Source organism: Halichoerus grypus, chromosome 9, assembly GCF_964656455.1.
Source record: "Halichoerus grypus chromosome 9, mHalGry1.hap1.1, whole genome shotgun sequence".
NCBI classification, from domain to species: domain Eukaryota; kingdom Metazoa; phylum Chordata; class Mammalia; order Carnivora; family Phocidae; genus Halichoerus; species Halichoerus grypus.
In genome coordinates, this window is record NC_135720.1 from 9,078,570 (window position 1) to 9,105,087 (window position 26,518).

General features: G+C 45.6%; 1 protein-coding gene across 1 annotated transcript in view; it reads left to right on the top strand.

Moving 5' to 3' along the window:
- The first annotated feature begins 4,108 nt into the window (after window positions 1–4,108).
- Window positions 4,109–26,518, top strand: part of EZR (ezrin) — a 53,060-nt gene continuing 30,650 nt past the window's right edge. Inside the window, exons 1-2 of the mRNA XM_036110078.2 lie at window positions 4,109–4,246; window positions 5,156–5,243. Of these exons, the coding sequence (XP_035965971.1) occupies window positions 5,232–5,243 (12 nt within the window). The 5' untranslated portion in view covers window positions 4,109–4,246; window positions 5,156–5,231. The remainder of the gene's footprint in view (window positions 4,247–5,155; window positions 5,244–26,518) is intronic.

The window sequence follows — 26,518 nt, forward strand, 5'->3', positions numbered from 1 at the left end:
ACAGCCCCAGGGAGACTGACAGCAGATGCAGGTGGAAAAGCAAGCGGGAGAGGATCTGGCAGGGCCAAGAAAAGGGTGTGAATGTTACGTTAAACCCCACTGGTAGGGTGTGACATGACTTGATACATTCTGGAAAGGGGCTGGTAGGTCTGCTGGATTGGATGCAAGAGGAATGAGGGATGAAGGGGGGGGTCAAGGGAAAGAGAGGAATTCATGCTGGCTTCTAGGTTTGGGACCAAGCAACAGGGCTTGGCTGATCGCGCTGTTTGCTGAGAACGGGAATGTTGGGAGAAGGGCAGTTTTCGAAAGATCAAGAGTACTGGAGATACCAAGTATAAAGTTGTTGCTCGGGGGAGAGGTCAGGGCTGGAAATGTTATGTAAGCCTTGGGATCAGCTGACAGGACCTAGGAAGTGACTGTGCACAGGTAAGGGCTAAGCCTGAGGTAGGAGGTTGGGGAGAGGGTACTGGAGAGGGGACAGAGGAAAAAACAAACCTTAAGGACAGAATGCTCCCAGGAGTGTTCCATGTGCGGAAGGCTGCTTAGGAGAAGGATAAGATGAGGCAGAGAAGTTTGGCCCCTGGATTTAGCAAGATGAAAGTCACTGGCATCCTGACAAGAGAAGTTTGGGTGCAGGAGTGCGGACAATTAATTTAATTTCTGTGGGGCTATTTCCTCTGTGAAATGCGGGTAACGGAATATATGATATTTGAGGTCCTGTCCACTACCACACTGTACCACTTTTAAGCTGGAATTTAAAAAAAAACAAACATAAAATGGTCAGAGATAAGAAAAATGATAAAAGAAGCAATGCCATTAGGGAGTTTATTAGTCAAAAAGTTGCGTGGTCGTTAATACTCTACATAAAAACTCCATAAGGTTATTTATGCAAATTTTTAAATAAGCCAAGGAAACTTTAAAATAGAACACTGAGTGGCCAGAATTCTTCGCAGATCCAAATTATATACGCTGTACCATCAACACAGTACCAAGGGACTCCCAGCTTACTGTCCTGCCAAGACCCTTAAACATTACTTCTAGACACAAGGGAGTGGCCACCTGTCCGGCCGTCTGAGTTCTTAGTCATACTTTGCTCTTTTGCCCACTGTCCTGAATTTTCACACAAGGTTACTGAGTCCTGAAAAATAACCCCAATCCTTGTTTGGCCAAGGGTACCCTATGTATTTCCCTACTGCCGATTGACGGCTCTGTTGCAGCAAAAGAAGCTAGAGACCGTCATACTATTTGTGAACTTTTTTTATTGGTTGAGATAACCTGGCACCAGTGTGGAGACTGGCTCAGGGGTGATCTCACAGGAAGGCTGCCCTCAGGGGACCTGGATGTTCTTGTCCTTGCTGCTGTGTCTAAAGCCACCAGGAGAGCCTCCCTAACTCACTTTAGCATAACCTTGGCTGAAGAACTCCAACCAATTTACCAAGAGCCTTTCACCAGGTTCTCGGGGGGACATACGGTTTCCCTCCTCTAGCTGAAAAATGGAAATCCTGAAATGAGGAGGGCGTTCAAGGTGACAGCTAGGTTAGATGAGAGCAGGGAATGGTATCCAAGACTCCCAGCTCCACCTTTTCTTCCTTCCTTCCATGACATTGATTATCAAACAGGAACAAAACCATGATTTACAAATACAGGGGGATCACTTCACAAAAGGAGCGTGAAGCCTCGAGGCAAGGTAAGTAATATTTGTCAGGATCCTGACCCACCCTAAGTCAGCTGTTCTCAAATTTTCAAATATATCACTCACCTGGGGACTTGTTAAAGCCATAGATCCCAGGGTTCACCTGAGCCTTACTGGCCTGTGATTCCTAGAGGGGGCTCCTTGAGTGATTCCAATGCACACTAAAGCTTCAGTACCACTGTACTAAGCAGTTCTTATAGATGCCTTGGAATTCAGTCTTCTGTGTTGTTGGGGGACGGGGCAGGGGCAAGGGAGGGGTTTAGGTCCCAAGGTTAGGTGAAAATAAATTACCCCTGGTAAATCCCGTTAAAACACTCATAAGATACAGCACGAATGTTTTCATAGGGGAAGAAAACCCTGCAGCGCAGCATGTAAGTATAATACTTAGAGTAAGACACATGAGGAATGTGTATGCAAACTGTGTCTCTATACTATTTTAGCTTACAGGAGAAAAGTTAAGTCAAAATTAAATGCTCCATTATACGACTCAGTGACACAAGAACACCACGAAATATATATTATGTCTGCTCTACAGATGAAGAGGTGGGAGCTCAATCACTTTAAGAGACTTGCCCAAAAGGATCGGCATGTCAGTATTGCACCCAGAATTCAGACTTAGCTCTATTTGCTCCTGAAACTTGCGATCTTTTCTTTTCACTAAGCTTTTTGAGATAACTGTAGATTCACATGTTGTGAGAATGCAATCTTTTCATTTTGATCACACTGCTGCAGGCCAGTTTAAGCATTCCCCTGAAGGGTGAAGTTCAGAAATGCTCCAGAAGGTCTCGGGCCACTGCTATTTTAAACATCTAGTTTAGAGACCTACCCTATCAGAAGAGTTGGGGACCAAAAATGGCTAACGAGGCTTTAGGCGGTGGTAAGGAGGTAGAGATAGTGTGCTTGGAGTGACATATCCAATCCGAACCATTATCATTGTAGGTTATTTAATATCTTTTCATAGTGTCTTCCTACTGCAGTTACCCTCACATCTCCATTTTAATATAAAAGAAAGTCTCAGAAGGAACACACTTGTCAGAATACAGGACAAAGGCCTGGGGCCTCACCTGGACCTCTGCAATGCCGTGGACCTGCAGCTGAGAGAGGGTCCAGGTGCCTACTGACAAGGGGTGCCAGGTGCCTACCCCATGAGTGGTCTGTCCCTTGGGCAGCTGAGGCATTACTAGGAGGCCCACGCTATGCTAAGCATTTTGCATGCATTATTGCATTAAATCCTTTAATCCCTACAAGCCCATATAGGTGGTGCTGCTAGACACACTGGGAAACTGTCTTATTTGGTGCTTTGCCGAAAGTCACGGGTTACTCTCTGTACCAGGATAGATTTAAGCACTGTTCGAGGCATCTTACATATATTACCTCTAATCCTCATGATGACCCCGTGAAATAGGTGCCATAATTATGCCATTTTACAGATGTGAAAGCACAAACTAGTTAAATAACTCTCTCTAGTAGGGAGTTAGTGGTGAGCCCAGGAAAGGAATTCAGAGGCGGCTCTGGTCTCAAGCATGGCCCGCATCACCTGGAGCGCAGGAAGACACAGACTGCTGGGCCCTGGCCCGAGTTTGATTCCGAGGGCGGTACCTGTGAATTTCCATTTCTGCAAGTTCACAGGTGAGGTCCACGGCAGCTAGTCTGGGAAGCACGCTTTGAGAACCACTGCCCTAGAGTTAGCTGTCTTAATCACTGTGCAACAAATCCTACTGGCCACCGAAGTACATGTGTTTTTAAAAAAATTCCTCTTGAGAACCATTTGCAAAAATTATTTAAAATAATTCCCAGAATCTCAGTCTTTGTGGAGATTTTACCATAGTTACTCAAACGAGACCACAATGTGTCCTTTAAGCAGAGCGTTCCACCGTGAAGCGTCTTCTTTGCTTGTGTCCCCTCAGCCGAATCCGAAGGCAGGGGCTCTGACCACGTGCGCCGAGACACAGCGGCCCGGGGTTCTGGGAACCCGGCCTCGTCGTGGCGCAAGGACTACGAAATGACCTGACCACCGGGGCAGCCCCACCTTCAAATGGCCCAGCACCCGGGGCACTGTGGCCTCCGGCTCCTCCAGGTTTATTTACACTTTTTTTATTTCCCTCGGTCCACTGTGGAGCAAACGATCTCACACCTTACATCTGCTATCAGCAGTTGAACCAAATTCGGCAAAGTTCTCCGCAAGGGCAAGGGGACAGGCGGCGAAGAGGGAAAGGTCTTTGCAACAAGGAGAGGCGGCGGGAGACGCGCCCACCCGGGTCTCCGCGGCCCTCGGCGGACGCCCGGCCGGGTGGGGTAGGGTAGAGTGGGGCTGGGCGGGCGGGGGGCGCCCCGCGGGGTGGGCGTGGCGTGGCGGGGGGTGCCCCAGGACGCGGGCAGCAGTCGCAGCCATCTTGCGCGCCGGGAGCACCTCGCAGGTCCGGCGGGCGGGGCGGTCAGGGGCGCGGCCCCGGGACCCCGCCCCGCCGAGGACTCTCGGGAGCGCGGGCCGCGGGCGCACTGCACGGACTCACCGACAGCCGGGAGCGCAGCGGTCCTTTGCAGGCGCCGCGGGTGAGCCGGGCGCTCGGCCGGGGTCGGGGGGCGGAGGGCCCGGGTCGAGGGGTTCGCGCCCCGAGGGGGGACAGCGGCCGGGATTCGACGACAGGTGTGGCTGGGCCGGCCCGGCGGGGGGGTGGGGGAGGAGGTCTGCGCGCGAGCTCCGAGCCGGTGGTCCCCGGGAAGAGCCGGGCTCGCCCCGCCGTCGGCCAGATTCGGGGTCCCCGGGTCCCGGGCTGGTGGGGGTCCCCGTCCGGCCCTTGGCGCTTGGTTCTCTCTTTCGGCCCAAATCAGCGGCAGGTGACGCTGAACCTACCGGTGTGGCCGCCCCTACTGCTCCAGACCTTCCTCTTTCGACTCTGCCCCCTGGGGTGCCCCTCCCCAAGTGCCCGCGGAGCCCGGGCTGCGTGGGCGCGCGTCCTGCCCGCGCCCCTCCCGCCTCGCTCGGCCCGTGGCCCTCTGGCCCCTCCGGGGCGGGGACCATTTTTTAAAAACGTTTCTCAAAGGCTTGACGGTTGCGGTTTCAGCCCTGGGGCAAACGGTTGCTTCACAAAGTGAAACTTGGTGTCTGCTGGGCTCCCGGCTGGCTTCCTGGAAGTCCGAGGAGCACCTCGGCGTACCGCCCCGCCCGCTTCCGCGTCCCCGAGCCGGGCCCCGCGCCTACCCCGCCGGGTCCCCTCCCCCCCCGCCCACGTCCCCCGCGCGGCCCGGCCCCCTCCCCCGCGCGGCCCGGCCCCCTCCCCCGCAGGGCCCGCCCGGCCCGCCGTAATTGCAGGTTGGGCGGTGACTCAGCCGGCGCCCGCCCGGCCGGTTCTTAAGCAGCGGCGCGCCGGGCGGGCGCCGAGTGTCGGGCGCGGCGGCGGGAGGAGGCGGCAGGAGGCTGCGGGCTGCTGTGCGCTCTGAAGGGCTTTCCTGTGCCTCCAGGTCCGGAGAGCGGTCTCAGCTGCTGCGGCAGAGTCGTGTTTCCAGGGGACTGAGGAAAACCCGTCAGGAACCGAAGATGCCGAAACCAGTAAGTAGCCCGGTGTCTGGGCGGGTGGGGATGCTTCACGCGTTTTTTCCAGCGGCGGTACCTGGGCGACGTGTTGGGGCGCTTCTGGGTGGGACGGGGTTCTTCTGTCGACGGCGAGGGGGCAGGAGGGAGGGAATCGGCCCCCTCCTTGGTCATTGGTTGGTCCTTTTGTGGGACTCCTGAAGAAAACGACGACTGAGCTGCTTTTCGATCTGCGGTCTTTTTGTTCGTGAGCGTCCCCGTCCCCGCCCCAGTAGTTTGTGGTCGTTTGTAGAAGAAAAGTTCTGTCTGCTTGAAAAGTGTCTTCTAATGCAACTTGGAAGTTTTTTTTTTTTTTAAAGATTTTATTCATTTATTTGAGAGAGAGAATGAGAGAGAGCACATGAGAGGGGGGAGGGTCAGAGGGAGAAGCAGACTCCCTGCCGAGCAGGGAGCCCGATGCGGGACTCGATCCCGGGACTCCAGGATCATGACCTGAGCCGAAGGCAGTCGCTTAACCAACTGAGCCACCCACGCGCCCGCAACTTGGAAGTTTCTTAATAAGAAAAGTTGTCTAAATGACCGGAGAGTCAGGTGGCTTCCGACGACGCCCATCAACTCTGAGTCCTTCCATGGGTCGGAACCAAATGCGCCCCCAAATCTTCTTCGATGCTTTCAAGGGCCTCGAGCTTAGGAGGCTCGGGCTTTCTGGCGGGCAGCTCCTTTCCAGCCCGGTTTACGCCAGGCCTGTGAAGCTGTGCTCTGTGAACCCGGGAATTTGCTGGTGGCAGCAGGATTCCTATCTCTGAGCGAGGCCGAGTTGTGGACTTGAATTGCAGATGAAGGAAGGCTGCCCTGCTCTCCGGTCGTGCGCTCCTGGTCCGCATCATAAATACCAGCTGACTCAAGGGCCTGCACCTTTGTCCCTTGCCTCTGATGATGTTGCTCTCAGGGTTCGATTGCTGGCCGGGCCTGGGGGATACGCTTTCGTTTAAGTGGTGGGAACAAGGCAGGTTCTTTGTGACCAGCGTTTCTTGGAAAGTTGTATATATTTACCTGCTTTGACATGGGTGAACTGTGACTCGATGTTGGGGAGAGGATTTCACATTTTTTAATTGTTCTGAATCATGATGGAGAAGATACCTGGATTCATTAAAAATTGCAATAAAAGACATACGGAATTGTAGTTTTTCAAGCAAGTTGGTTCTGTAGTCGATGCTGATTTGCTACCAGTAAATCGTAGATTCTCTAAAAGGAGGTCTTGATTAATCAAGTCTTTACTGTTAGGTTAAATATATTTCTCTGTTAATATGCTGTCAGATTGAGCAGCCAATAGAGTTTTTGCCTAAATTACATAATTAAGATGATCATTTGTGATGAGAAAATTTTTTTCCTACACAAAATTCTTCTTTTCGTTTGAAACTTGCACATGGCACCCAGGCATTTACAATGCCTGTGATAATAAACCTGGTGTAAATGGCAGCCACTCACTCAGGACACACAGCCCTATGCAGCCTTTTGCAGAGCGGCAGTCAGGACATTACTGTAGGTATGGTTTTCTTTCTTTCACTGAAGGAAAGGAAGCAGAGTTCAGCTTTTAAGATACCACCCTGAAAAAAGGCAGTAAACCAGTTTCCATCATTGCTTTTCTTTCTCATTTCTCGAAATGAACTGTAATTTATTTTTGTTGTAGTAAAACATACATTAACATAATTTACTATCATAACCATTTTGAAGTGTGTAGTTCAGTGGCATTAAGTACATTCACCGCCACCACCACCACCCATCTCTACAACTTTTTCATCTTTTGAAACTGAAACTTTCTACCCATTAAACACTAACTCCCCAGCCCCTGGGATCCACCCTTATACTTCCCGTCTCTACGACTTTGACTACTCTAGGTCCCTCATATAAGTGAATCACACAGTTTGTGTCCTTTTGAGACTGGCTCAATTCACTTAGTATAATGTCCTCAAGGTTCATCCATGTTACAGAATGTGTTAGAATTTCCTCACTTTTTAAGGCTCCCTCTTAATTTCGTATGGCAGGTATATTCTAGTGGTATGTATAAAGATACATACATTGAATAGTTGCGGTTTTGGGCTTCTACCTGATCCCTTGAATTCAGCAGGCAAAGTATTCTTGATTGAGGGCGCCTGGGTGGCTCAGATGGTTAAGCGTCTGCCTTCGGCTCAGGTGATGATCTCAGGGTCCTGGGATCGAGTCCCGCATCAGGCTCCCTACTCCTTGGGAGCCTGCTTCTCCCTCTGCCTCTCTCTCTCTCTCTGTCTCTCATGAATAAATAAATAAAATTTAAAAAAAAAAGTATCTTTGATATCTAAACTCTGTCAGTGGACTTTATTTATGAAACAGTATGAATGAAATATTTGCTGCTTTTTCTCTTAATACTGCTTCTCAGATCACCACTTGTTAGAGTGAGTGTTCGTTCATTCAGCAAGCATCTGTCCTGCAAGCTGTGTGTGCAAGGCACAGATGGGGGAGACCAAGATTGTCTTTGGGGGGCTTACAGTCTGGAACCCAAGCCAGGACATGTGCAAATGCTAAAATAGAAGCTGGAACACTCTGAGTGCCACCAAAGAGGAAAAGAGGCTTAGGTCAAGTGAACACAATTAGAAGGAAAACCATCTGATGGGGAAATGGGTGGACTATTGAGAAGTTACCCTTCAGCTGAGTCTTGCTTGAGGGCTGTGGGTAGGATTTGATCAGCCTGGGCACTCCAAGGGTGTGTCTGGTTTTGCTTTTCCCACAACTGCTTTGGGGCTCTACTCATGTCTGACTTGTAGACTCCCAAGGAGGATGGTTTGAGGTCCAGAAGACAGCACACCCTCTGTTCAGCTGATTGTTTGGTCTTGTGGGTCCTTCTCATCGGGAGAAAGGTGTGGAGGTTTGTCCACGGAGCTGGCTCAGGAAGCAGTCCTTGTGCCTCTGGTTCAGCCAAGGGTGACCTGTGGTCCCCCTTCCTCCTTACCACCACACTTGCTTTCTTCATTGCGATAGGAAGGAGGCATAGGGTGGTAGGAAGGAAAACCACAGCAGTCAAGCTTAGGAATGATGCAAGGCCAAGTTCTCTCAAATCTTTTCTGAGTTTAGTGCTGAACTGCCTTACGGGGCACTGGCAGATGCCGCAGCTGTTCATTTCTAAAGTTTTGATGTGGAAGTTGCTAATATAAAAGCAGATTTTCCCTTCAGTTGGAAAACTGTGAAAGCATGTTCAAAATTCTGCCCTGTGCCAAAATTTTAAGATAATTTCTGAGATTACCTTGCCTCTCTGGGAATATATAGCCTTTTCCACTAATTTTTTTTCTCTTGGGTATATATCCAGTGTGGAATAAGTCCTTGTTTTTTAGCTTCTTGTTGCAGGTTTCTTGTCAATAAAATGGGGCTGTTGGCGGTACCTAATTCATAATGTTACATGAGACAATGTCCATTAAATATTTTAACAGGCCCAGGATTTACTGAATATACTGATACATTTTCCAAACCCCCCACCCAATCAATTGAGGAGGACTCATGGGATGTGTTTTCTGTGTATCCCTCCTCCTTTACCATGGGCAGATGGTGAATTAGATAGCTAAGATTTTCCCATGTGGTGGTGAGAAGTGCTGGCTAGGATTAGTCATTTGTCATCATCACATTCTCTATGTAAGGCACAATGAGTCTATTTGTACATTCATCCATTAGTTCAGCAGGCATCTGTGTGTTACTCTGCTAGATGTTGAGGCTACCAAGATGAGCAGACACAGAAATACTCCCTGTCATCATGGATTTACAGTCTGGTGAGGGGGACAGACAGTAATCCTAGAATAACTTGAGTGTATATAATGGTATGTGTGGGGTGGTGGTTGTTGGGGGGAGTGTTAATCAGGAAGGACAGGAAGGCACCCCCAGGAGGCGATGACTGTCAGAGCAACACAAGGAATGAAGAGACCTTCCCTAGGTGAAGGAGGGAGGCAAGGAGCATACCAGCCACAGGGAACAACTTGTGCAAAGGTCCTGTGGTGGAAGAGGGTAGGAAGAGTTCAGGGTTCCTGATAAGGACGAGTATGGCTAGAGAGAAAAATCAGAGGCCAGCTGTGCAGAGCCAAGTAGGCCCTAAGAGGGCATTTTCAGGACTTAGCTCAGGGGGAAGCACTGAAGGGTTTTGATTGGAAGGAAGTGACCTGATCAGATTTGGCTTTTGAATGGTCACTGCAGCTGCAACATGAGAATCAGTAGGAGGGAGGAGGCGCAGGCCTAGACTATTGGAATAGCCTAGGTGATAGGTGGTAATAGCATGGACCAAGGCAGTGTGATGCAAATGGAGAGAAGTAGATGTGTTTGGGAGCTCTTTTTTTTTTTTTTTTTTTTTTTTTTAAGATTATTTATTTATTTATTTGAGAGAGAGCACAAGACGGGGGAGCGGGAGAGGGAGAAGCAGACTCCCTGCTGAGCAGGGAGCCCGATGTGGGACTCGATCCCGGGACTCCAGGATCATGACCTGAGCCGAAGGCAGTCGCTTAACCAACTGAGCCACCCAGGCGCTGGGGAGCTCTTTGATAGGACTTGGTGATGGATTGGGTGTGTGGGGGCAGAGGGCAATGTAAGGCTGACTTCTGGCTCCTCGCTTGCATAACTGGATGGATGGTAGTGCCATTCACTGAGATAAGGAACCTGGAAAAGGACCAGGTGTGGGAGGGAGGGTTGAGAGTTTGGTTTGTGCTGACAAGTTTGTGACTGTCATGGATGAAAGGGGTCCTTGCCTTCTTTCATTATTATAACTGCTATCTCCTAAAATATATATAAATACCAGTATTTTTCTTAAACTACAGTATTTTTTAAATCCACATAAACGAAAAGTAATCCAACAGCTTCTTAGGTTTCTTCTGAGTGTGTGTGTACACTACACACACACAAAGTTAAAAGTTAGGATTAATTTAGTGCTGTGTTCTCAAACATTGGCATACGTAATTATCTGGAGACCTAGATTCCTGGGTCTCTCACAGTACTACTGAATCCCCATCTCCAGGGCCAGGTAAGACTGGGCACCTCGTGCTTTCAGTAAGCTCCCCAGTTGGTTCTTAAGTGCCCCCAGACTTTGGGAACTGCTGATTTCATAAGAAAGGAGCAGTTTGGGGCACCTGGGTGGCTCAGTCGTTAAGCGTCTGCCTTCGGCTCACGTCATGATCCCAGGGTCCTGGGATCGAGCCCTGCATCGGGCTCCCTGCTCGGCGGGAAGCCTGCTTCTCCCTCTCCCACTCCCCCTGCTTGTGTTCTCTCTCTCGCTGTGTCTGTCAAATAAATAAATAAAATCTTTAAAAAATAAAAAAAATAAGAAAGGAGCAGTTTATATATTCTTTCCCTCAGAACCCCAACAATGCAGTGAGGCCCTCCTGATGGGGCTGATCCTGGTGGTTGTGTGTGAGCAGAGACCAGAGCCCATGGTGTGTTTAGGGGGCAGCAAAACCCAGTGTGATTCCAGAGCATCCATTCAGGCGAATGTTCCTGCAGGCTTGGGAGTGGATATACAGCCGCCTTCTTAAAAGTTCCAGCTTAAATGCCATCATTGGCATTTGGAATGTGGCTGAGGTGGGGATAAAGAAGATAGCTGGATGGGTATCAAACTCCAGAAAGACAAGGAGCTAAGATGTCTAATTGAATCTCTCTGATTTGAACTTCTCTCTGCAGGAGTCCAGTTGCAGAGCTTAATTTGGCAGTGACCAGTGGGCTCTCTCAAATTTTGGCTCTTTGTTTTTAAAGGGGAAAAAGAGGCGGCCATTTTCCATTAAATAGCAGGGAAGAAAGAGATCCCATTCCTGGTTCCTCTGTTTCTCTCCTGGCCTTCCACACTGGCCTCTCTTGTTAGTTACTGTCCTAAGTAGTAATGTGATTTGTAACAAAAATTTTAATTTAGGAATACTTACAATTTGGGAAAGGAAAACAATATTACTATTCTTACTGAATTGTAATTATTTTTCTTTTTTTACTTAAACTTCCGGGTATCTTTGACAATTTGAAGATTCTTAGGATGACTGAATATATGCCTGCTTTCTTAGAGTATTCAGACATTTCACCTCTAATCTGAAGCAGTAAAATTCACAGTCTGCTTTCAAAATCAGTGAATGCATTTTGAGTTATTCCTTTATATTTTATTTGATTTCAGTGGTAACTACACTTGGGAGCCCCCAGCTACGCCAGTTAGTTTTTTTGTTTTGCTTTTTGTTGTTGTTTTTTTCATTTTGTTTTTTTTAAGTAGGCTCCATGCCCAGTGTGGAGCCCAAACTGGGGCTCAGTCTCACAACCCTGAGATTACAATTTGAGCCAAAACCAAGAGCCACCCAGGCGCCCCACCTCCAGTTTTTAATTTAAGCACTAAGTGTGTGGTTGCTACTATTGAAGAGACTTATTCATGCCTGTGACATAAAGAATTTTTTTTTAAAGATTTTATTTCGTTGAGAGAGGAAAGCATGAGCAGGAGGAAAGGGAGAGGGAGAAGCAGACCCCCCACTGAGCCGGGGGGGGGGACCATGACCTGAGCTGAAGGCAAACGCTTAACCAGCTGAGCCACCCCGGTGCCCCAAGAATAAAGCTCTTATTCCGGACTTTGATAAGTAGTTTATTTAGTAACCTCTACTCCTGGGGCTCGAACTCAGGACCCTGAGATCAGGAGTCACGCGCTCTTCTGACTGAGCCATCCAGGTGCCCCCCTAGTTGTGTTGTGTTGTGTTGTTTTGTTTTAGGGAAGAAAATCTATAATGTGGTTAAGAGACTTTTGACTAAAAATGCTTAATATATAGTTAATGTATATAATTTTCCCAAATAAAAATGCAAAGCCATGTAAAGAATAGTTTCATAATTTAGTATTTAACCTGTACTTTGGCAAGTCATCTAGCTTCTAAGAATCTCAATTTTGTCATTTGTAAAATGGGAGTAAAGTTTTTAAGTGAAAAGAATTCTACATAAAATAAACAGACAAAGCTTGTGTCTATGAAATCCAAATAATTTATCTCCAGATGCTATCTGCTTTGTGTATGTCTTGTGTACATCTTTTTCCTGGAAACTTGCTTTACAAACATTTCGGTGTGACATGTAGCTAAAACTAAGGGTTTTAGTTTCCAAGTTGCTGTTAACCAGGCAAAGTTTGTCACTAGGCCTTTCTAAGAAAAACAGCAATGTGAAATGTTCGGGTTATTTAGTGAAAGGGAACACCACTGTTACCTCTCTCTCTTTCTCATCCTCTATGTATTCTAGTTGTCAGAATTCCCTGGGAAGTCATAGGCGTTCTTTCCTTATTAGTTGAAGCCCTGTTTTATGCCATTACATTCCAGGTGCTGGAACTATAAAAATAAGATAGATTGTTGCCATCAAGGGATTCTCAGTCTAATACCGGAGTCAGATATGTAAGCAAAGAATTACAATGCAGTATAGTAAGTATGCTAATAGAGTTACATAGGGAAGAAGACTTAAGTGTGCTCTGGGGAGCTAGGGAAGAAGTCGCAGCCAGTGAGATGCTTCAGTACGTGTTGAGGGGTGCATAGGAGCTCACCAGTGCACAAGAGCAGAAGGTTATTTAAGGCAACAGCATTCAGTGGTCGGTTCTATTTTCCTTGGATTGTGAGTCAGAGTTGATTCTCTAGGCTCTTCTTAGTACCTAACAGATAAATGGTAATACTGGTTCAAAGAACATGGAAGACTGTATTAACATAATAATCTTTTTAATGTAATGCATTTGATAAAACAAACCTTAAAAGCAAAATGAAAATTTCCTGACCTTGACCCAACTTTTATTGATAGATAACAGGAAGGAATAGATACCACCTGAGGATCAAACTGTAATAGCAAGTGTAGCAGATTTTGCTTACCTTTCTGTTAACTTTGAAGACACTTTGCACCTCCTATTTTTTCTATTTTTGCCTGAAAGTCAGTTTAGACTGTCTATATCAAAAAATTGTCATCAGGGGCGCCTGGGTGGCTCAGTCGTTAAGCGTCTGCCTTCGGCTCAGGTCATGATCCCAGAGTCCTGGGATCGAGCCCCGCATCGGGCTCCCTGCTTGGCAGGAAGCCTGCTTCTCCCTCTCCCACTCCCCCGCTTGTGTTCCTGCTCTCGCTATCTCTCTGTCAAATAAATAAATAAAATCTTAAAAAAAAAAAAATTGTCATCAGATATTATTGGCAGTAATTGTTTTTACTTTGCGATGGTAATAGGCCATGGCCAAATCTGGCTGTGACTGGTTTTTGTAGGCGCTACCAGCTAGGAATGGTTTTTACATTTTTAAGGGGTTGTTTAAAACGAACAATAATATGCAACAGACACCAAAATGGCCCCCAAAGCCTAAAATATTTATCTGGCCCTTCACAGAAAATTTTTGCCAATCCCTGCTTTAGTATAAAATAATTACTGTTTTTTTTTTTGTTTTTTTAAAGATTTTATTTATTTATTTGACAGAGAGAGGGAGAGCACAAGTAAGCAGAGCGGCAGGCAGAGGGAGAAGCAGGCTCTCCTCTGAGCAGGGAGCTGGACGTAGGGCTCGATCCCAGGACCCCGGGATCATGACCTGAGCTGAAGGCAGCTGCTTAACCGACTGAGCCACCCAGGCGCCCCTGAAATAATTATTGTTAAATAGGTTATCCTTATATATATTTTATGACTAAGCTAATAATATTTCCAAGCCAGATCCACATCAGCTGTTCCAATTTTTAAAAATTTCTAATCAAAGAGCAAATAATCTGTTAGCTAACATTAGGTGCAGCACGGGCCGTGAGCCTGAACAGGTACCGGGAAAGCTGCCATGACCTAGAGCAGGCGCACGGCTGGTGTTGAGGTAATATTTTAAGCAAGGCTGGTGCTCGGGCAGGTCTTTGTTCTGTAGAGAAAGTGGTAGTATCTTGTGTCACGCTTGCTAAGCCATTGTATGATGACAGATTTCTGGCGCATGGTAAAAGAAAGCAATTTGTATCTGATATTTGAGTTGAAAGGAGAAGGTTATATAAATGAGTTTTTTATCACTGACAATTTGAAATTAACTTTTGACCTATAGTCTGTGTATGAATTTCTGACTGTAGATGGTTTTATAATTTAATCCCTAATTTAGACCACTCCATCTAAAATAGAACCCCCTTCACTGTCCACCCTTTACCCTGCTTTATTTTACTTCATAGAACTTAGTTCTACCTATAACAATTTTAGATACTTAGGTTTGTTTTTGTGAGGTTTTTTTGTTTCGTTTTGTTCTTTCCTGGCCACAGAGCGAGATGCACCGTGGTTAAAAAAAAAAAGAAAAACACCATTACCGGCTTCAAGAACAAACTTTCAGTTCTTGCTTTACTGGTTTTATTAAATTACTGCTTTATTGGTACGTAAACATGCCTGCCTCTTAAAGGGTATTCTGGGGCGAGCTTCTCAAGCTCCCTGTGCTTGCCCCCTCAGCTGTGGAACACTGTCCAGGGGATCCACCACAGAGGTTCTGCCGAGGCCAGGCAGGACAGCCCAGCACCGGCAGCTCCTGGCCCTGTGCCCAGCACTGAGTCTTCTCTGTCACCACGGAGGACAGAGTACATGAAGAGGGACTCTACTTGTCACTACTAAATTCTAATCTGATTAAAAGCTTTTGTCTCATGATGGGCATTCTTTTTTCTGACATAGCCTAATAATGCAATAGAATTTACCTTGCTTTTTGTCCTTTTGCTACCGCATGGAACATGACCCCCATCCCTCTCTAACACTCATTTGTTCATTAACAAATAGAGTCCCTAACTGTGTGCCAGGTTCTTAGCTCCTAGGAGTACACTGGTGAACAAATCCCTAACATAAAGTCCGGGAGTAATAGCAGCACTGCTGTTCGTTTTCATCCGGGCTTTGCCAAGAGGTAGAGGTACTTTTTATTCTCTCACTCTTTGTTGGGCGAAGAGTTAAAACCACTGGGCAGAGAGTGGTTTGCTTTTGTCTGTTTTGTTGTTGTTTGGTAAATCACTCTTGTACTGGACAGTGAGCCAAGATATTTCTCTAAGAACTTGTTTTCAAATAGGTTTGATGATAAGCAAGTCATCGTTTGCCATACCCATGTAGATTCTTCTATCATTTCTCAGGCATTGAGGCTCAAGGAAATTAATTTTTTTGAATAATATTTTGGCTATTGCACCATTACTACATGTATAGATTTCTTGTAAAATACATCTTAGAAGGAGATCTGGCCGGGCGCCTGGGTGGCTCAGTCGTTAAGCTTCGGCTCGGGTCATGATCCCAGGGTCCTGGGATGGAGGCCTGCGTCGGGCTCCCTGCTCGGCGGGAAGCCTGCTTCTCCCTCTCCCCCGGCTTGTGTTCCCTCTCTCACTGTGTCTCTGTCAAATAAATAAATAAAATCTTTAAAAAAAAAAAAAAAAAAAAAAAGGAGATCTGGCCGTATTCATTATGTTTTTAAAGAGAAAATTGAACCACAAATCACTTGGTAAAAGCTTAGAACATAAATACTATATTGGAATCACCTCTTATTTATGAAAATGCATTATGTATATTATAGTATTTTTGTTGAGGTGTTTAATTGCCTTGGTTAAATAGTTACGGATGTTGCTTCTTGTTGTTCAAGTACCTGCTTACATAATACATTGCTATTTGGGTGAGACTCTCAAGTGGGACTTAGATGGGGAGATAGGGTGGGGAAAACTTGATGTTTGTTAAGAAACTGGCCAAACAGGGCAGTTTGGAAATACAGTGTGATGACAAGGCTGCAGAGGGCATGACACAATTTGAACAATTGTAAAAACTGTAAAAAGATTTTTTTGAGACAATGGGGGATAATTGAATATTGACTGAATTTTAAAATATTAAAATGATAGTGATACGGTGGGTGTATAACACACATGTAGGTACTCAGTTCTTTAGGGCTACATACTGAAGTTTTTGCAGTTGAAGTGATCCTATGGCAGCCTAAAATATGCCAGCTACACACAAACATATATATAAATGTTAGGAAGTTAATGGCGTCCGACTAGGTGAAAGTACAGGAGGGGTGGGCGGTGTCCTCTCTACTTTTGTGAATGTTCCAAATTCTGCAAAGTAAAGTTTGTTTTTTAAAAGCACATTATAAGGGGCGCCTGGGTGGCTCAGTTGGTTAAGCGACTGCCTTCGGCTCAGGTCATGATCCTGGAGTCCCAGGATCGAGTCCCGCATCGGGCTCCCTGCTCGGCGGGGAGTCTGCTTCTCCCTCTGACCCTCCTCCCTCTCATGCTCTCTGTCTCTCATTCTCTCTCTCTCAAATAAATAAATAAAATCTTAAAAAAAAAAAAAAGATTTAAAAAAATAAATAAATAAAAGCACATTATAGGGGTGAAAGGGAAAGATGCTGTCATTTTTCCAATGGCCAAACGCTTGAGTGTGGTGGGAGGGCAAGTGGGAAGGGAAGGTCTGCCCTGGGATGTGGAGTCCCTGCGGGAGCCTGAGAACCCTCCCGATTGCTGCTGACCGCTCTCCACGATCCAGGATCCCTGAGTACACTTGGTTTCGTGGGAGAGCTTTGGTGGTGTGATCAGGTCAGTGCCTGGTTTAACCCCAGATTGGACTGTCTCGCCTCCCACATACATATTTTATTCAAGGGGACCTCCAGTCACAATTGCAGTTGATTGGAAACCACACAGGACTGTTTGTCCCAGCTAGTTCTACTGTTACTCTGTATTCCCAGGATCTTGGCGGGGGGGGGGGGGGGGTTGTGCGTGCCCCCGTGCTCCGACTGGAAATAGGTCATCGCCTCACAGGCAGCTTTTGCGGAGCTGAAAATTGGAAGTGAGCATAACAAAGTGTGGGGCATTCCGGGGCGGGGTTTTGTGCAGCCCTTTGGAGGCTGGCTTGCCTTCCGTGGTGGGGGGAACGCAAGCACTGCAGACCTGAGCTGGGGGTTGGGGGTTGCCAAGTCGTCTCTCCCCTCCCCCCCCCCGCCCTCATTCCCACTAATTATGTGCCTAGTTGCAATCCGTCCTGGACCTGACATCCTGGATCTCAATCAAGTATAAATTGAGGAGAGTTTGTTTTTTTAACTTAGTATAATTTCAGAAACCTGGGCGGTTTAAAGTAACTTTTATTGACGTTTGCTTCTGTAAGTGAATTTTGTAAGCTTACTGATTTAGTCTGGATTTTTTGTTTTTAAAGCTGTTAGGGCCCTGCTCTCTATTTTCCAAGATGGCAAAAGCCATCATTACAGGAGAAATGTTAAGTAACACAAAATATTACTACACGTGTGATCTTTTTTCTTAAGATTTTTTATTTTTAAATCTCTACACCCAACGTGGAGCTCGAACACACAGCCCCGAGGTCGAGTTGCGCTGGCTCAGGCACCCCTACTGCACGTGTGTTCTTAACCAGGACAAAGATTTGTCAAAGAAATGGCACAAGATTTAAGGTACGATTTATCTTAGTGCTTGGACATTTCCATTCTTTGATAGGCTTTCCCCCCCACCAGCTTAGAAAGGAAAAACCCTTCAGAGACTTCTAACTTTACAAAGAAAACAGTACATTCCAGGTGGGTAGTGAAGTCTAATCTATAGGCCTTTAATTTCCTGTATTTTATGAGTCTAGAATTAAAAATCTTTGCAGCAGGTGATAGCCATCTTGGCCCTGTCCCTTTTGTCTTTTATGGGATCCTAAGTTTGTGGATATAATTAACTTCCCTTTTCAGTGAACTAAATTGGTGCTGAAGTATGTATGACACATCTAGCAAAACTGAAATCACATGTTATAGAATCAAGACTTCACAAGACTATTAGCTAAAGAGAAAGTGACCTTGGAGTGGGGAGAAAAGAAGGGTGTAGACCACATCTATGTTTCTGGAAAGAAATGGTTTCTTTTGTGGAATGTGACATTCTTTGATCGATTCTTCCCCTCTCCTAGGTCAGGTGTCAAAGCTTGGTAGCCAGTTCGTGCCCATATTAAATCTACACATAGAGTGTATGTCATTCCTAGTGTAAAGTTGGTTCCTACTTACAGACTTTCACAAAAAAGGTTCTTTAAGGGCGCCTGGGTGGCTCAGTTGGTTAAGCGACTGCCTTCGGCTCAGGTCATGATCCTGGAGTCTCCGGATCGAGTCCCGCATCGGGCTCCCTGCTCAGCAGGGAGTCTGCTTCTCCCTCTGACCCTCCCCCCTCTCATGTGCTCTCTCTCGCTCTCTCAAATAAATAAATAAAATCTTTAAAAAAAAAAAAAAAAAAAAGGTTCTTTAAAATGCACAGCTAGTAGGTATGAGGAATATGATTTAAATACCCTCAGCTGATAGGAGGATGCCCCCCAGTATGCCTCTCAGCACAGATAGATGGAACCGGGTGAGAGCGATGGCCCTTCCATCTGTCAGAGGTCTGGAAAGCTGTTTCTTCCTGCCTCAGTTCCCTCTTTCCAGAAGGCGTGCCTGAGCCCGTTGAATAGTGGCAAGGGCTCAGCACGAAATGTTCCCAGCCCAGTTTTCAAGTAGAGGGAACTGACCTTCTTTTTAATGGGGCTGCTCAGAAAAAGTTCCTTTCTAGCTCTGGGGTTTTGATTTTCTCTGGTTATAATGACTACAAACAGGACTGGTTTGTCCGCTTTTTGTCTGCAGTCCTGCCTGACAGGAAGTGGGTCTGGGAGCAGGAAGTGGCTTAACTTTCAGAGGTGGAAGGAGCCATTTAGAAAGACTTGGGGTTTCGTTACATGCTCCTGAAATTATGTGATGGATATTAGTTGATCTGGGCTGTTCCTTATATATCCATACTTCTGCATAATTTTCACCCTGGAATTTGGAACAAACTTCAATTCAGAATTTAAAACCACTGACTTACATTGAAAGACACAACTTTAAGAATAACATTTAAGAGCCATATAAATATAAACAAATATTTTTAGTAGCTGATTATTAGAAGTTGCAGTTGCATACACCTTACTGGGCCTGTTTCCTCGGCCTTTAAAAGAAAGTGGTTAAGGGGCACCTGGGTGGCTCAGTTGTTAAGCGTCTGCCTTCGGCTCAGGTCATGGTCCCGGGGTCCTGGGAGCGAGCCCCACATTGGGCTCCCTGCTCAGCAGGAAGCCTGCTTCTCCCTCTCCCGCTCCCCCTGCTTGTGTTCCCTCTCTCGCTGTCTCTCTGTCAAATAAATAAAATCTTAAAAAAAAATTTAAAAAGTGGTTGGGGGGGCGCCTGGGTGGCTCAGTTGGTTAAGCAACTGCCTTCGGCTCAGGTCATGATCCTGGAGTCCCGGGATCGAGTCCCGCATCGGACTCCCTGCTCAGCGGGGAGTCTGCTTCTCCCTCTGATCCTCCCCCTCTCATGCTCTCTGTCTCCCATTATATCTCTCAGATAAATAAATAAAAAATCTTTAAAAAAAAAAAAAAAAAAGTGGTTAGGGGCGCCTGGGTGGCTCAGTCGGTTAGGCGTCTGCCTCCTCTGGCTCCAGCTCTGGGCGTGATCCCAGCCTGCTCAGCAGGGAGCCTGCTTCTCCTTCCCGCTCCCCCTGCCTGTGTGCTCTTTCTCTCTCTGTTAAATAAATTAAAAAATCTTTTTAAAAAAAAAAAAAAAAAGTGGTTAGACCAGGATAACTTTTCCCCTCACCAAGCAGTACCCACTTAGAATCAGCCTACAAAATAGTTGGACCTTATCACTACTTTAGTTGTCAACAACATGTACATTTATATAACAAAAATGATACAAAATAGGGGCACCTGGGTGGCTCAGTCGTTAAGCATCTGCCTTCGGCTCAGGTCATGATCCCAGGGTGCTGGGATGGAGCCCCGCATCGGGCTCCCCACTTCTCCCTCTCCCCCTGCTTGTGTTCCCTCTTGCTGTGTCTCTCTCTCTGTCAAATAAAATCTTTAAAAAATGATATAAAGTGTAACATGTAGATACCTGAAACATGAAAGTTCTTTGGAAATCCCAAGACCCAGCTTCCATGTTAATGCCCTGCCCTATTTTATTTTTTAAAGATTTTATTTATTTGAGAGACCAGGAGGGCTGCGAGTGCGCGCACATGCCCTGGAGCACATGAGCAGGGGTGAGGGGCAGAGGGAGAGGGAGAAGCAGACTCCCCTCTGAGCAGGGAGCCTGACTTGAGCCAAAGGCAGAAGCTTAACTTCTGAGCCACCCAGGCGCCCCAATGCCCTGCCCTGTTGTTGTCTGCTGCACATTGAGAATTTAAGAAAGGAGGTGAGGGGTATGTAGTACTGACTTTTATAATTAAGTTACCTTCAAAATTCCTTAAAGTGATACTGAATTCATTGTTAAAATGAGGTAGGCGCCCACCCGATGGTGTCGCAGCGCTCTTGGAGTAGGGGGCAGTGGCCTGGCACACCCACCCCCGTATTTCCATGTTAACATTTAAACTCAGGTTTCCTAAAACTAAGGACTGTGCTTAAGCTGAACTGAGAAGCTCGACTTGGTTTATAATGGAGTTGAACTGGCTCATTGGTCATTGAACTCTCTGGTTATGACCTTACTTTTCACCTGGGCAAATGCTGACCAGTGACTGCTTTTTTTTATACCCCCATCTAGGAGGAATAGGAGGGGGGGCACTGGATTGCTTTAATCCAGAAGGATAATGACCCAGCCTGAGGCACTAGACTGTGGCAGGTTCATTTGGTTTCTTGATAGATACTCCCTGTAGGACATTCTCAGTGTTCATTAACTGTTAGCATCAGCCCACATGTAGCCAAGTTTGAATTGTCCTGCTGGGGAAGTGACCATCACCACCAGGAACAGAGTATCTGGAGCTGCGTGATGGGCACCAGGAGACCAGAGAGCAGCCACCCCCAACATCACCCAGTCCTCTGTGACTTTCAGTACTTACTCCCAGAAATAGTGGGAGCACCCGTCCATGACCCCTAGGAAGGTTATAGGAGTTACTGAGAACTGTGGGTCAGCACTTTGACCTCTGTAGAAGTGCTGTATAGTGGTTATCAGAGTTGTCACAAGTGGACTCTTGTCAGCCCTAACGTTTGATGATTTTATTATTCCTATTACTAGGCAATAAAAGGCTAGTACATTGTCCTAGTTTTGTATAACTGTTTGAAAACTTTATCACAGCATGAGCTTTATATCTCTTCTGCCCATCTGTCTTCAGTGGTTTGTGGTCTACACAGAATTTTTACTGAACTACCTGACCATTTTTGTTCTAATTAATTCCACACTTTTACATTTGCAAAGCTAGGTGACCAGTTTTCTTTGGCATCTGAAAATTTTCCTGCGCCTAACAATCAAGCCAGTTTGTTCACCGCCACTCTCAGTTTCTTTAATCTTGAAGGAGAAGAGCATATAAAATGATGTGATTGGGTATGGTTTACCTGTTACGATAGAGGAGCTTGAAAGAAAAGAATAGCAGTATTGTAAGTCATTCTCCTTTGATTTACAGACTTGCCAGTATCTTATTAGTGAGATGTATTCATACTGTTACTTCCACGTTCTCTAAAGGTCAGTGAACTCAAGAAGTCTGGTGTTAAGAGCTAGCACTTAAACATACATCTCTGGAATTTTAAACTGTGAGCGCAGCCTGCTCTGGGCATGTGGTGACACGTGGCTCCCGCAGGTGGGGAACGTTCAAGTAGGGACCCCTGCCTCCCCTGCTCTGCCTGGGGACCCGGGGTGTTGGTGCTCGTGCCAGTGCAGTATCCGGTCCCTGTGGCCTTGACTCCAGTGTATGCAAAATCGTATTTTAAGGACCTCATTTGTATTTTACTTGTCTTCTCTCTGTACAGCAGTGTTTGCTATGTTGGTAAATACCTCCCTATAGCAACATGTTGGTTTTCTTTTGGGCCTCCATTCTTAAAGGATGGTGTACAACAACAGGGTGGTTTCTGGACTGTCTTTCTTGAATAAAAGTTGGGATCCTCTAAATTATATGCTTATTAGAAACTATAACAATGTAAAATACGGTCAATGGATTTTCAATGGCAGCTACTTCTGTATAATTTTGTTGTTTATATAAAACATTGTTACTGGGAGCAGCAATGCCCATTTAAGACAAACATTTTACATCATAGGTAGAAACAAAGTTTATTTTCAATAGTAGCCTTTACTTTGACCCCCTAAAAAGAGCTGGTGATAGGGAGGGAGAACTAAAAAATAAAATCCACTTGCCTTTGTGGTTTTCGAGCTGTGCTGTCCTTGGCTGAATTTACGTGTCCGCATTTCTGCACTAAGCTGATTAAGGTTTGCTAAGTTCATGGTAATGTCTTTACAGAAGTTGGTTATTTGTTAGCCAGTCATTGTGAAAAATGACCACTGCATGTCATAGCTGATGTTATGATTTATTAAGTTGGAGTCTTGTTTATAATGACTTGATTTTTATCTTGAAGATAAGATCAGGATCCAGAGAGACGACCAAACCAGGGGTCCATCTGTTGGGATATGGAGTATATGGGATATGCAAGCCTGAGTCTGTAACTGTACTCCAGTCCTAGTGAAAAAGCTAGTGAAGATATTTTCACATAATGGATTATAAACAGTAACAGTAAATGCATTAATTTTGCCAAAAGGCGTTGTGGCTTTTTGAATGTTCAGGAAAGTCATCTCTTTCCCTGATGAGAGCGGTGGCTGTCCCGGGGTGGCCTCACCTGTGAGCTTGGTAGAGCCATAGACCTATGGGCTCCATCCTAACTGACTGAGTCAGACTCTCTGGGGCTGGCGCCCAGAAAACTGTGTCAACAAGCTCTTTAGGTGAGTCTTTTGCATGTTCAGGTTTGAGAACCACTGCCTCAGGAGCACTGAGGGCCCAGGGGGAATAGTTTATAAGGTGCGGCTGGCTTGATTTCCTAAACCATTACTAAGGGACACCAGACTTCATAAAACATGTCTGATATTGCTACGTTTCTTTGTGCAGCAATGGACAGGGCTCTGGAGGCGTTTATATTAATCCAGGAAAGTCCAAAATATAAAGGTAGTATTCATTTTAACAAGTATATATATGTATATGTTATATATATGGTGTGTGTGTGTGTGCTTAAATTGAGTGCTGACTAGCTATAACATGCTCAGCATCGAAGTTAAATGTGGAACAGAAGACTCATCCCCTGCTTAAAAATTAGGGAAAGAACATGATTTACTTGGGAGAACCCTGAACAAGAGCCTGGGTTCTCACCTCTGTTCCTTGGTGGGACAGCTCTTGGTGCTCTTCCCTCATTTGTGAAGTGAAGGAGTGAACTAGAATTCATGATGGCTGGAAATACTGCTGGCTTTGGGAGAGTATAAGCGTGGGAACTAGGAGTCTGTTTTCTACTGTGTTCACATCAGTTTGTTTGGCAACTGGGACCTTCTTCCTGAAAACAGAATATTTTCATTTACAACTAAAAACAGTAAACTTAAATTGAATTTATTTTTGAGGGACGCCTGGGTGGCTCAGTTGTTAAGCGTCTGCCTTCAGCTCAGGTCGTGATCCCGGCGTCCTGGGATCTAGCCCCGCATCCAGCTCCCTGCTCAGCGGGAAGCCTGCTTCTCCTTCTCCCGCTCCCCCTGCTTGTGTTCCCTCCCCTCTCTCGCTGTGTCTCTCTCTGTGTTAAATAAATAAAATCTTAAAAAAAAAATCCATTTTTGAGTTGCCTGGCTTGCTCAGTCAGTGGAGCATGGGACTCTTGATCTTGGTTGTGGGTTCAAGCCTCACATTGGGTGTAGCGATTACTTAAAAATTTTCTTTCATCTTTGTTTCCTCCTAAAGAATTTTTATTATCAGTTTGAATATCAGATTGATAGTCTAGTTCAATGACATTGTTTTCCAGGTGTTTCATATTCTATAATCACTAAAGCAACATGGACCTAGTTACTAAGATACTTAACCCACATGTCCATCAGCTGATGAATGGATGGATAAAAGTGATAATATCCATACAGTGGACTATCATTTGGCAATAAAAAAGGAACAAAGCACTGTAGAGGCTATAACATGGATGAATCTTAAAAACATGCTAAGTGATAGAAGGCAGTCAAAAAAAGGCCACATGTTTATAAGAAGTGTTGAGAACAGGGAAATCTATGGAGACAAAAAGTAGATTAGTGGTCCTCGGGGCTGGGGAGGAGAGGAGTATTGGGAGGAGTGACTGCTAATGGGCACCAGGTTTCTTTTAGGGGAATGAAATGTTCTAAAATTAGATAGTGGTGCTGGTTGCATAACTGTGCTGAAAACCACTGAATTGCACGTTTTAAATCGGTGAATTATGTGTAAGTTATAGTTCACCAAAGCTGTTATTAAAAAAGAGCACATAATGACTCAACATGAAAATCAAAATACAATAGTCTCTATAATTATTCAGTTACGTAAACCAAAATAGCATCTCAGAAAACTGTTATAACATTATCTGTTGTGCGAATTTTTCCTTGTCCCACTCCCCTACTTCCCCCATTTGTGGGAGAACGTTTACTCTACTTCCTATCAGAGCATTTCTAAGTATTTGAAAGGTCTTATCCAAATATTTGAAAGCTGTTGGAAGTTGCTGAAGTGGCACCTTTGGAAGAGAGCTGGAATGTTGGAAAACAGCCTTGACATTTTTAAGTGATTATGAAAGATCAAGCTCTCAATGTAATCTTGGTGGTGCTTGGATGGTTCTACTCAGACTAATTTTTGAGTAAATGCAGGTGTTGATAGTATTGGGACTAATCTGTTATCAATGAATCCGCTGCCTGAAATTCAGACATTCAAAGGCAATCATTTGTATTTCCCTTTCTATCTTAAATGGCTTTCCTACTTCTTAAGTACTAGGAAAATCACTGTCAACTTTCTTACCGCTGCAGCGTTCTGGCTACAAAAAAAAAAAAGAGAGAGCTGATTGCCTTGTCTGAGGAGACATACCCACTTGCCTTTCCTATAAAGTTTGTGGAGGAATTGGTCTTTTGAATGTTTCCTTCTTGTCTTGGTCTTTAGTACGGTATGAGTTAATTCTGTAAAAGTTGTGATTAGAGAGGTAATCTTAAACCAAGTTTCTTTAAAGTATCTCAGAAGGAAATGGGCACTTCCCAAAGGAAAAATTACATGACTAGATTTATTTACCAAACCAAAGGAAAGAACTGGGAGGTAATTTGGCAGCCCAAAACTCAGTAGTCACACATGGGTTAGAAGTAAAACACAGTATTTCATTGTCAGCTCTTTTTCATATCTCTGAGACTTTTAGAAGGCATTTTAGATACTATTTTGATAAAATTAAACTGGGAAGGGGCATCTGGGTGGCTCAGTCGTTAAGCATCTGCCTTCGGCTCAGGTCATGATCCCAAGGTCCTGGGATCAAGCCCCGCATCGGGCTCCCTGCTCAGCAGGAAGCCTGCTTCTCCCTCTCCCACTCCCCCTGCTTGTGTTCCCTCTCTCTGTCTCTCTCTGTCAAATAAATAAAATCTTAAAAAAAAAAAAAAAACTGGGAAGATTTCAGAAACCATGTTTTCTCTACTGGTCCTTTGGGATACTCCGTGGAAGAAACTTCTGTGGCTAGAATGGTCCCAGGGAATCCTGACTAGGACGGCGTCCTGGGATTTTGTAACAAAGACATTAACACAGCAAAAACACTCAAAAGTCTTTCTGTTAAAGAAAAAGGAAACAGAACCAACCTTAACTTGTGTGACCTCAAAATAGCCCCTTTTTATCACCTCTTTGTCCCTCTCCCTGTGAAGGTCAGATGATGTTCCAGAGAACAGCACAGCCACTGACTTGGATGGTGTCAGAAGCCATTCAGATAATTTTTAAGTCCTAGAATGTTACATTTGGGAAATCCCTTAGAGATAAAACGTTTCCAGTTACAGTACTTCATTCTACAAATGAGGGGAAGTGGCTTTCTGCAAGATACGGACCACTGGGCAGGGGCTGGCTGGGATGCCTAGGGAGGTGGGTCCTGGCCGCCTACCTGCTGTCAGGCCTGTGCTCATGATTGCTCAGTTGTTTGGGGGAGTAAGCAAAGGGAACAGAGGATTTATTTTTGTTTTAAAAGTATAAATTGTTACTGAGTTTACTTAAAAAACAGATTGTGGTTTAACACCTTTACCTTCTCTTATTGGAAAGAGAGATGTCTGTTGCATTGGAGCAGTAAAACCTGTACTACTGTGTGTCCAGCCAGAATTGCGTTTTCCCTCCTGGAAGTGTGAAAACAGGTGTGAGCTTGTCTTTTCCCCATGAAGACGATCTCCTGGCCAGCTCGTAATAGCATCACAGTTAGCTGTTTTTCTCATGAGTCTTCGCGGTCCATCCACACCTTCCCTAAGAGGAGTCGTCGACCTGCCTGTTCTCATGGCTCCAGCTTTAATTGCACCCCCACACCTCCCCTTGTGCTGTTGGACTCTAGACCTAGCATTTCAGTGGCAGAAGGGCCTCAGGACTTCTAGTCCAAACCT